The following is a 12,453-nucleotide window of genomic DNA, read 5'->3' on the forward strand; positions in this document are numbered from 1 at the left end:
TTATTAATTTAACGTACAAGAAATGAAATCTCGACACTGTTTTTTTTAAATCTTTTTGTGAGATTGTTTTTTCTCATACGAAAATTGCTCAAAATTTACATATCTGAAAGGTTTTTTGAGTTTTCGAGTGTTTTAACTTGTTCCAAAATTTCATCAAAATAATATATATATAATGTGTATTTTATAACTACGAAAACTTTATACGAAAATACAATTTCTTTAAAAGGATTGAGGTCATTTTCGATCAATCATTTATCTTCTGTGAGACGATATGTTTTTCTTTTGTCAACGGACAAATGACAGGAATTGATTAACAGTTAAACCGTTAAATCTTCTTAAATAACTAAACCACAAATTTGTTATTTGCATATTTTTTAGTAAGCAATAGAAATATGAAAAAATAAAAGTAAATTTTAAAAAAATATACTTTGAAACGCTTTTACTATTTACATTTTAAAAAATCTTTAAATATTGATTCGTTTTCTTTATTTTTGTTGAAAATTGTTAAATTATATGATGAAAAAACAATACTTGAATGTCAAAATATCAAATCTAAAAGCAAAAGACAAATACTTTATAAATTCACTCACATTTAATTGATTTATTAAATTTTCTATAAAACTTTTTTCTAAATTTTAATTAAACATCTTAAACATTTAATTAAATACAAGAAAGAAATTGAATATCCAGTCTACCCACTTTTCCAACTATTTATGAAACTAACTACAAGACACACAACTGATGATATATTCGAAGATATTGAATGAGCAGCAGCGTATTATTTGTGTAATTTAAGTATTCATTTTTTTATTGAGCAAACGACACAGAATAGCTTTAATATTTCTTATTTACTTCTTTGTATCAGGCGTTTCCAAAATGCACCAGTTGCCTTAGTATTTTGTGTCAAGTTTTTAGAATCTCTCATTCATCATCGTCGTGATCTCTTTTTGACATTGCTAATTCCGGTCTTCGTTCTTTTTTATCGAATTATTGCTTTTTCTTCTCTCTCTTTTTCTGTCTAGAGATCTTTTCAATAGATTTCAGGACATCTTTCAATCTAACCACAAGCTTATACTAGTTGAAGTTCTGTTCTTTACTCGCTCACAGACCAACTGTTTCTTTTTCCCAACATTTATTTTTAATAACAAAGCAATTGAACAATAATTTACGTTTAAAAATATTTATTAAGGAAGTTAAAGTAAAATATAGTTACTTTAACACTTGTCTATCCTGTTTTAAAAATATTAATTTGATAGTTTTAAAATTATATTTAAAAAAATATAATTTTTAAATCGATATTGAATTTAAATTACTTGCTGTACACAATATTTAAATAATTTTTTCAATAATTAATTTTTGCTCGACTGTTAAAAATTTTATCTGTATATACAGATATTTCGACTTCATAATTAATGATTATTATTATGAGTTTTAATAATTAATGATCTAGATAGAAGCTTTTAAGTATTAAATTCTAACTGTTAAAACAAAATCATTAGTATGAAAAATGCATATTTATCATCCCATCTATTCAGATTGTAAGATAAATGTTTCTATATATTAAAAAAAAAATTACTTAGTTCATTACACAAATGATATATAAAGGTCTTTTTTAACTTTATAATTCTCTATGTACAGTAGGTGCTGTACAGTATATATAATAGACATACACCCTATTTTTATGATTCCTTCCCAAAGATTTTTACATTTTTGAGCTCGGGATATCTTGAAACGTCGAGAAATGCGAGAAAAAATCGGAGGATTTTGCTTTATGTATGAATCTTTAACGAGTAAAATTTACATTAAGTCTGATTTCGCTCGAGATATGCCACATCGCCTACCTCTGTGTTCTCAATCATTCGATCTTTAACCACCAAAATATAACACCGTCACTCCCCCTAATACGCAAACTTCCGTGCAAAATTTCATAAATTTACCACAAAAGGCACAGATGTTATTAAATTTTAAATTGAGTAAACAAAATCGTGCCCACACTCCTATACACTAACAGTGGGGGCACGATTTTGCCTCACTGTTAGTTATAGGAAAAATTTAATATGTTGAATGGCTTACAGAACTCAAATCATTACCAGTTGTAAGACCAGTAAACTTTAAAAATTAAATTCTTGTAAGCCCTTTACAGTGTTTTTCTATCATGTTTATATTTAAAATGAAATATTTTGATGGTTAAAGGTCGAGTGGTTGAGAAGGTAGAGGTAGGCGACGTGGCATATATCGAGTGAAATCAGACTCAATAAAGATTTTACTCGTTATTAGCATTTACGATTTTTTTTAAATTAAAACTCATCTTTAACTTTAAAATTAAATTTTTTGCTATTTTATAATAATTAATAATATAAGATTTTTAAATAAAATATTTTAACATGATGCCACTGAAATTTTATTTTATTTTATTTTTTGCCGGGAAAGCTAAGCTCCTCGTTGTTGGATTTTTATATATTAGCGTTGTCGATTTTTATGAATTAATTATGATTTAACTTCAGATCCTTTTCTGAATGAAAATGATAGCAGTGAAAGGAAGAATTTAATATGTTGAATGGCTTACAGAACTCAAATCATTACCAGCTGTAAGACCAGTAAACTTTAAAAATTAAATATTTGTAAGCCCTTTACAGTGTTTTTCTATCATGTTTACATTTAAAATGAAAAAGCCTAAAGTTTAAAATTGCCAAGGACAGCATATCTAAAAATATGAAAAATATATAAAATTTTAGAAGTTTTTAAGTTTTTTGAGTGGTTAACTTTGTTCTTTCCGTTTTTAAAACAGATTTAACAATAAAGCATTTTTATTTTAAATTTTAACAGATGTAAATAAATGCACTATTTTTAATTGTATTACTGAAACACGAATGTTGTTTAAATTCTTTACAGTATATAAGATACGTTGGTGTTAATCTGTAAACATGTGTTAATATAGTTATACTTAAATAATACATATTTGATTTTTTAATGATAACTGTTAAAATAACGAGGTCCAAAATACATACTGTCACAAAAAATTAAATTCTGCAACTTGTATTATTGTTAGATAAAAAAGAGGTCTGGGGCAAATCGTGTATCGCTGATCGAAGCAAAGAAATTATTTTTGTGTTGTAGAATATAACACAACATAAAAATAATAAGTATTTACAGTACTTCTTGGAAATAGGCTTTTAGAAGGGAAAGATTTTAAAAGTTAAAATATTTTTTATGTTTAACTAAAAATTATCTGTCTAAAATACTTTGTAAAAAGTAAATATTATAATGTAGAAACTTATTTATTTGAGATAAGTTTTCTGAATATTGTTTAAATTTCAATAAACAGAACTCTATAAATTAGATATTAAAACAGGATAGAAGGGATAGCAAACTGTGGATAAATAAAAAGTTTCTGGACTATGCACAAAATTGTAAATAATGAAGAAAAAATCAATTTATTTTATTTCTCTCAAAATAATCCTCTTGGAAATGTATACCCTTCTTCCATCTTTTTACTAGTTTACAATTCATTTTTTTCGTATTGATCTTTTCCTTGTGTATTTGCTTTTAATTATCTCTATCGAACTGAAATTTTCGATTCTTTAAGCTTTATTTTTATTCTAGGAAAGGTAGAAGTGTTAGTGAATATTATCAATTTTTTGCTGAAATTGTTAAGTAGCAAGTGCATTACTAAGATGGATGTTGTGATTTATTAACTAGGACTGGTAGCTTCATAATTTCGACTGTTTTTGCTTCATTTGTTTAATTCGGATGCAAAGCGATTTTCAAGCATTTTAATATTTACTTCTTGGATTTAACTCAAAACAATTCAAGAAGTAAATAACAAAATGTCCGAAGATCGAATGGTGATATTTTATCTCCTTTAATAATTGTTCTACTGACTTGTTTCTCAACATTCCATATGAGATCATCCATTGTCGTGGATTTTTTTAAAAATTTAACTCAAAATTTTATATACAAGTGTATATATATATATACTTTTCTGTTTATTATCTATAATTAATAAAACACGATACAGTATTTTCAAGCGAAGACGAAAACGCTTTCTATTTAAACAAAGCTACGTGTAAGTTACAACTATATACAGTAAAACCTGCTAATATGGCCACTAAAGAGACTAGCTCAAAGTGGTCATCTTACACAAGTGGTAACATTAGCAGGTTTCATTGTATAGTATTTACAATAATCATACTTTCTAATATAAGATATATGTTTTTATAGTTTCGGTTAGAAAGGTTATTCTCTTGTCAACAAATTTGCAAGGAAACTTTTTAACCACACCTAGTATCTCTCTTACAAGAATAGATATTTTTATTATCGTAAATAAGCCCTCGGAACTTTTAATAATTACGTTTATTTTTTAAATCGCCGCATTAAATTTTAATTTTGTGTTGATTTTCAATTTTTATTGACAAGATTGCAATTGAATTATTAATGTATGGTCATAAGATCATTTTTATAATATTTTTAAATAAGTTTTAGATTTTGATTATTTATTATATTTACACGAGGAATCAACTGAAGTTTCGCAATTATAAATTTTGTATAAAAATTTCAAATTTACCTAATACGTTACGTTGTCGGTGAAAATATGTAAGGTCGTACCTCAAAATTTGGCCAAAATGAGTTAAATACGCCTTTAAATATAAGCCTGGGTTTTTGTGTTGTGAAGGACTGCGTATATATCTTTATGTAACACTGTTTGCATTCTATAGAATGATAAACTCGGGGAGTTTCTCAAATATCTGATGAAAATATTATAACTTATGAACGTTTCTCTGGAGATGCCATAAACATTACATATTTAAATGATTTTAAAGGCGTATCTAGAATTACACCTCTTCGTCGCAAAATTACATGGAGATTAAGTGGTATTTTCTTGCTGCATACTCTGATTCGGTGAAATTAAACTCTACCAGAGGAAAATGTTTTAAGATCAAACACTAAGCTGACATATTTTCCAGTCACATGACAACCGCGTTTAATATATTTTGTCTTATTAAAAAATTAATACCCGTATTAACAGAATTTACAAATATTGTAAATCCTTATAATAACAACGGTATTGTCATATCTGAAAGTCACACCGGACAGGAGAATATACCAGAGCTGACAGCATTATCTTCTCCAGATGATTTAAATAAACAATATCAAATTTTCAATATTAAACTCCATGACCAAAAAGATTTTACGTACGTCCAGGTGTGCGAAGTTCTTCGCTACAAGAAAGAGGTTATTAGTTCGTGTTTTCTGTGCTCGATTCTTTTATGCCGGAAACATTTTATGGAGGATTTGTCTACGTGTGACATTCATCGGACCGTCGATGATTATAGTGATAACCCGACGAAAAACTTGCATGAAAATCGACACCGTAAGAGAAAACCCGTAAACAAAAAACAAAAAAAGAAAAAGCTCGAAAAATTTGAAGTAGAAGGTGCTGCAAGGGAATATGATCAAAATAAAATTACAAGAGTAAACAAAAAAACTTGCTCTGTTATTACGGTGCAATAGTGCAGAATATATTTCAGTAAATATGAAGGAAACTGTGAATGGCCGAGTATTAGATCCAATGTGCAATACTCAGTGGTCCAAAACATGCAGAAGGCAGTGTGCTAAGATTAGTGAGGAATGTAAGCAGGCCATATTCAAAGCGTTCAACCAATTAAGTAACTTGCAGATTCAAAAGAAATTTATTGCGCGACACGTTAAGCAGATAGCAAAGAAAGCATGTATGTACAGTACAGTACATCTACCGGAGCATCCAAAACTCAAGATACCATAAAGGGTGTGAGAAGCCGAGGACACAGGGACTGTTCCCTAAATACCACTTAATTGGCAACAGTCTGGCGAAGACTGCCCACGTTGTCTGTGGATGGCTTAATAGGTGGGTCTTCGAATGTCGAGTGGGGAGATCGCGAGTAAGTCGAGACGTGTCTCTAGTTCGATTAAGACAAGTAGACACGTTAACGAGTAACAAAAATATAAAACTGTAATATAGATTTATAGCTAGAATACATAAGGTTACAAAAGATATGGCTAAATATGGCGATTATAAGATTATACAAATGCGGCACGACTATCCTATTTCCTATGCCGCGTAAAGCGGGCCTAATTTCTCGAGAGAGAGAGATTACAAATATCTACGGAAACCTCAAATATTAGTTGATAGTCGATGTGACGTTCGTTTCATCGTCGAGAGAAGAATTCATAGTCGATGAATGACGAGTCTATGGCGAGTCCTCGAATATATACCGTAACTCATATACCTGTACAGTACATAACTATATTCAAATCTGGAATTTTAACAGAGGATCAGCATATTTGATGATCCAAATCCCTAAAATGATGTAAATGTTTTAAAAATTCGATTATAACAGCAGATGGAAGAACAATCATCCGAGAAATTATAGAGTAACTGGATATACTCGTGGAAACTTGTTATAATATTCTTACACGAGATCTTAAACAAAAACCGCAAAATTTGTTCCCCATTTTCTGACAGATAAGAAAAAATAACTGACCGGAAATCTCGAATAACATGGAATTTTTGATACTCAGCAAATTTGAATTCAGAATGTAATTACTGACAATTAAACTTCTGTATACAGCTTTGATAGTAAAAAAAGAGCGATATCTAGCGCTGGAAAGTGAGAGACAAGCCTAAACTAAAAAAATGTAAGGCCGAACAAACTAGCATTAATACTTTGTTGCTGGTATTTTTTGACACGAAGAAGATTGCTTGTTATGCATTTATTCTTAAAGACCAAACAATCAATCTTAATATTTTATGGCAATTACGCAATGCAATTCTCCTGAAACGACCAGAAAAATTGCGACAGAACAATTGGATACTCCATCATGACAACGCCAGACCACATACAGCCGTTACATCATTACTTATCTGGAACTGTTATTCAGTTCTCTCGATCTAGCTCCTAATAATTTTTTCTTTACTCAAAGTTGAAAAAATAAAACTCCCGCAATAGTAGATTTTTCGTTCAAATATATTGTTAAATTTAAACAATGAAATTTGCAGTTTGCCTAATACTTTTACCAAGATGACCTTAAAGAAAATGCAGGAATCGTGTTCTTACACGATTCTACCCCCTGACAATAGTCTTTTCTTCAATATTCAAAGTTTAATAGTTTACAATCCATTAAATTAACATGTTCAATAGACGGGTTTTCTTGCAATAATTTGTCTGGGATTGCTTGGAGTAGTACGGTATGCTTTCTTATATATATATCACCGAGTGTATTCAATTCATTGCTTGTGCCGACAAGCCCCGTGTACTTCTGGCCACTTCAAGGAGAACGAACAGTGTGGAGAGTGAGTCCCCCCCCACCCCCCCCCCCCGTCCCCCCCCATCTCTTGAAGAAGGCTACGGGAAGGCTGTTTAAATGAGAAAGATGCTGAGAGCCTGCCGTCAGCCCGGAAGTACATGGTTAAGAAATTTACTAAAAACTCGGATTGAATTAGTATATTGGAAGATTTATGTTATTTTATATTATTTTAATTTTATTTTGTTTTAATTTTATACGTTCTTCCGTTCCTCTTGTATAATTTTTAAAACTTTTTGTTCTAAATTTTGATTTAAATGTTTGCGTTCTATGCATGTATCTGTTCCATTTTCGTTTTTTGACCTGAAGGTGGCCTGTTAATGGGGCTGAAAACGTTTGTTTTTTTCAATTATATATATTTCTCAGCAACAAATTAAGGTGTTTTGTTTCTATTAGTTTCCATATTCATGTCGACGAGCAAGCCAAAACGTATTAAAACTTCAAATGTAAATTGCAGTTGTAGCGTTTTGTCCACAGACATTTCGATGAGCCGGTCGTGAATCTCAACTGGTAACTTAGCAGCGGCAACAACATTTTCACTAAACGGATTCAGTACCCATCTCTTCGAGAAATCATTTTTATCTTCCGGGAAATACTCTGTTTTAGCTCACGCAAATGCATCTTCATGCAATCCAAACTGTGGTGAATAAAGAATAAAAGAAATTCTTGTCTTGTGTGGAGGCTGTTTAAATGAGGGATTCTTAATGTATAAAATTAGTGCAATGTGATTATATAATATTTAAAAAATTTACATTGTTCATTCAAATTTCTTCAAATTGTTCATTCAAATTCAATTGTTCAATTGTTTCATTCAAAATGTCTTGTTCATTCAAATTTTTCTCAATATAATCCGAAGTGAGTGAAAACATATCCAAATTTTTGCTTTGAAGGCAAATAATCCAGATATCAAGCTTCTTAATTAACGCAATGACTTTGTCTGTCATTAATAAAATTATTTTATCACATCCTTGTAAATTCACATTCGAGTCGTTTAAATGCGAAAATACATCAGCTAAGTAAGCCAACAACAACAACATACACTCATTATTCTGTAAAAACAATGAAAATGGCGTTTGTTTATTCTGGAAAAATATTATTAATTCATCTCGCAATTCCAATACCCGGGTTAACACTTTCCCTCGCGATAATCATCTAACTTCTGTATGGTAAAGAAGAGATTTTTTATTTTCGCCCATTTCATTGCATAGTTTAGCAAACAGCATGTTCTGTAACGGTCGGCTTTTAATAAAGTGAGCCATCACTGAATGTAGATGACTCACTTCGTTTTCTTTCACAAATTTATCCATTTCGCATTAGAAATTTAAAAAAAAAACAATTCAGGTTCACGATTGACCGCAGACTAAAATAAAAGCACCAGACGCACGCGTCGCATTCGAAACTTAACTGAAATGGTGCAATCGCCAGCGTCTCTTTTATACTAGTGACAGCACAACTTGTTCGAACGCATCCATATGCATGTTCAAACATGCTGTCACAGCGAGTATTATAGAAAGAGATCAAATTACAAAGAGCATGTACACATCAAGTTGGAACTTGTAAATTGCTCATGTATGTACACGTCATACATGCATGTTCTTATCCGTCGGTATAAACGCAGCGACATAAAATAATAGGAATAGTTGAATTACATTTTTTATACTGTCGGTATTTTCTTAATGTATAAAATTAGTGCAATGTGATTATATAATATTTAAAAAATTTACATTGATAATTACAGTCAAAATTCAATTAGTAATAGTAAGGCGTACTGTTATTATATCTTTGGGTGGGGGTCGCGAAATATTAAGTTTATTTATATTTACTATTTGAGGATCGCGGAGCTAAGAAGGTTGAGAATCGCTGCCATAGGGGATATATTATTTAGCAATGCAAAAAGAATATATCAAAAAAGTTTTACGTACGAATAATTGTACAAATAAAATGCTTGTGAAATTTGAAAATACAGTACTTATTAACAATACAATCTAAAAAAAAAAAGATGCTAGGTTAACTTTTATCATGAAGTCCACCGTAATTGGGGTTTGCAAATAACATCATTGAGATTTATAATTTTGCTACAGTAATCCTAAAACTTTCACTTAAGTTATGTTATGAAATTATTACTTAAAAATCATCCAACATTAAATAGGTTTCTAGTTTATAATATTAACTCATTTTGCATAGTCAATCGTTATATTCTAAGCTTCATTTTTCATTTATACAGATTACCGTTTTATAGATGGTTCGTTTTAGACAGGCTATAAATGATGTTCTTAGATATTAATTTTTAAATGTTTCTGAAAAAATTAAATTTGATATTGAAGGGATTTATAATTTGTATTGATTTATTAAGTAATATTTGATCGTTACGCTTAAATATCAAACTGTTTTTTTTTCAGACAAAATTTTATCAAATTAAGTTCTGCTTCCTCTGAAATTTTTTTAATGCTTTCTATGAATAACTATTTCTTTATAGGTCTTTTCTTTTCCACATTTATAGCATCCGTTTCTTTCATTATTGATGCTTTCAATAACTTGAAGCTATAAATCTTTATAAATACCTAGACTAGTTATTTGGAGCTAGATTATTGCTTCGAAAAACTATTTTATAACCACAAAGTTTCATTTTCATTTACGACTAACTTTTTTACTGGAATAAAACTGATTGTAATTATCTTTGCTAGGAACACAAATATACTGAATTCAGTATAATACATTTCTGTATCGAAAGACATCTTAATACACAAGAAATAACAATCGAAGAATGATGCAACGGGTCTTAATGTACAGTGGTACCTTGGTACTCGAACATAATCCGTTCCAGAAAGAGGTTCGAGTACCAATATGTTCGGACTCCAAATCATTTTTTCCCATTACAAATAATGTAAAATGGATTAATGCGTTCCAATCCCCAGTTGATTCGCTAGTAACATAACAGATTAGAGTATAAATGATATTTAGTTTTTAGGTAAGCAGTAAATAACACATATATAACTCTCAATAAATAGTAAAAACATTAAAGAAGTCATTTTAACATACGAAAACTTACCTTTTTGATTGCGATATGATGGCGTAAGTGGATGGAGGTGTGAGGAGGAAGAGCGGGAGTTACTGCCGAGAAGGGGAATCCCCTTCTATAAAAACATCTGGTAATGGAACTTCGGGGGTTGCTTCCCTTTTCTGTCGCTTTTGGGCAGGTAAATCTTTAATTAAAAACTTATCCATTGTCTGTTGCTTCTGCCTTTTTTGCAGAATTTTACGGAAATGAGACATGACATTTTCATTGAAAAGGTGTACAGCCCTATTGGCTACCATGGTATCAGGATGAGATTTTTCAACAAAAGCTTGCACATTCTCCCACTTAGCACAAATTTCTTTAATCACTGAACTTGGGATATCCTCCTTTCCTTCCTCCTCTCCCGAAGACATATCCTCAGCCAAAATCCTTTGTTGCTCATTTTGAAGGTGCTCCAACTCTTCTGTAGTAAGCTCGGTACTGTGGTCTTCCACGAGCTCTTCAATATCCTTATTGTCGACCTCCAAGCCTATGCTTTGTCCAATAGAAACAATGTCATCCACAATTTCTTCATTAAAGCCCTCAAAATCTCGTTCTGGTACACAGTCGGGCCAGAGTTTCCTCCATGGTGAATTCATGGTACGGTATGTCACTTGATTCCATGCATTGTCAATAAGATGAACGCAATTAAGAATATGGAAATGATTTTTCCAAAATTCTTTCAAAGTTAACCGAGTGTCATTAGTGACTTCAAAACACTTCCGAAACAAGGATTTAGTGTACAATTTCTTGAAATTAGAAATGTCCTGTTGATCCATTGGTTGTAGCAAAGCGGTTGTGTTAGGTGGCAGATATTTAACCCGAATAAAGTCGAATTCTTCGACTAAATCCTCCTCCAAGCCTGGAGGGTGAGCAGGAGCATTATCTAATAGGAGAAGGCATTTTATTGGCAAGTTCTTTTCTTGCAAATATTCTTTCACACTTGGTGCAAAAACTTCATGCACCCACTCAACAAAAAATTGCCGAGTCACCCAGGCCTTTGAATTAGCAGGCCACATAACAGGCAATTTACTCTTCATAATATTGTTCCTTTTGAACACCCTTGGATTGTCGGAGTGATAAACCAACAATGGCTTAACCTTAAAATCTCCACTTGCGTTACCACACACCAAAAGAGTAAGCCTATCTTTCATTGGCTTGTGCCCTGGTAGTGCTTTTTCTTCCTTTGTAATATAGGTTCTCTTCGGCATTTTCTTCCAAAATAGCCCAGTTTCGTCTGCATTGAACACCTGTTGAGGTGCATAACCTTCTTCCATTATAAGTTTACTAAACTCGGCGACAAATTTCTCAGCCCCTTCCTTGTCTGAACTAGCTCCCTCTCCATGCCTTACTACGTTATGTATTTCACTTCGGTTCATAAAATTTTCAAACCACCCTCTACTAGCCTTGAATACAAAAGCACTCGTACTTGTACCAGGGGTTTTCTTCACTAAATCGTCATAGATTTCTAGCGCCTTTTCACAAATAAATGTCTCACTAATGCTATCACCTCGTAACTGTTTCTCATTTATAAAAATAAGTAGCAACTTCTCCACTTCTTCAAGTATCCGAGGCCTTTGCTTTGTCAACGCAGTCACTCCTTTTGCAACATTAGCTCTTTTTATTGTTTCTTTATTCTTTAAAATAGTCGATATCGTCGACTTAGCCATAGAATATTGGACAGCAAGATCCGAAACACGCACTCCATTTTCGTGTTTAGCAATGATTTCTTTTTTCAGTTCGATTATTGTTCTCACTGTTTTTCTTTTCACTTGACCACTTTCACTTTTATACTTCTTGGGACCCATGTTTAAGGGATAATAAATCAAAAGAAAAGGAATCCAAAAAATATAGCACAGCGTAAGTTAAGTTAATGTGCATGCGAAACAATGACTGTCTCGTAACTGTCTGTCGTGTTAAGGTTAATCATATTCGTCATTGTAAACCGCGCTTTAGTTAGGCGCTATTCGTTCTTTTTGTGTCAAGGGACCGTTCAGAATCGAGTTTCATAATTTGAACCTTAATCTTGTCAGTTATATGTATACAAAAGGTAAATT

The 12,453-nt window shown here is 31.4% G+C and overlaps 1 protein-coding gene across 1 annotated transcript; it reads right to left on the minus strand.

Annotated features, from left to right (window-relative positions):
- Positions 1 to 10,449: 10,449 nt before the first annotated feature.
- LOC136981397 (tigger transposable element-derived protein 1-like) lies at positions 10,450 to 12,066 on the minus strand. Its single transcript, XM_067277711.1, has one exon. The coding sequence runs from the start codon at positions 12,064 to 12,066 to the stop codon at positions 10,450 to 10,452; it is 1,617 nt and encodes a 538-aa protein (XP_067133812.1).
- Between the last annotated feature and the right edge of the window lie 387 nt (positions 12,067 to 12,453).

The sequence above is a fragment of the Centruroides vittatus genome, unplaced genomic scaffold (assembly GCF_030686945.1).
Source record: "Centruroides vittatus isolate TY-2023 unplaced genomic scaffold, ASM3068694v2 contig_754, whole genome shotgun sequence".
Classification (NCBI taxonomy): Eukaryota; Metazoa; Arthropoda; class Arachnida; order Scorpiones; family Buthidae; genus Centruroides; species Centruroides vittatus.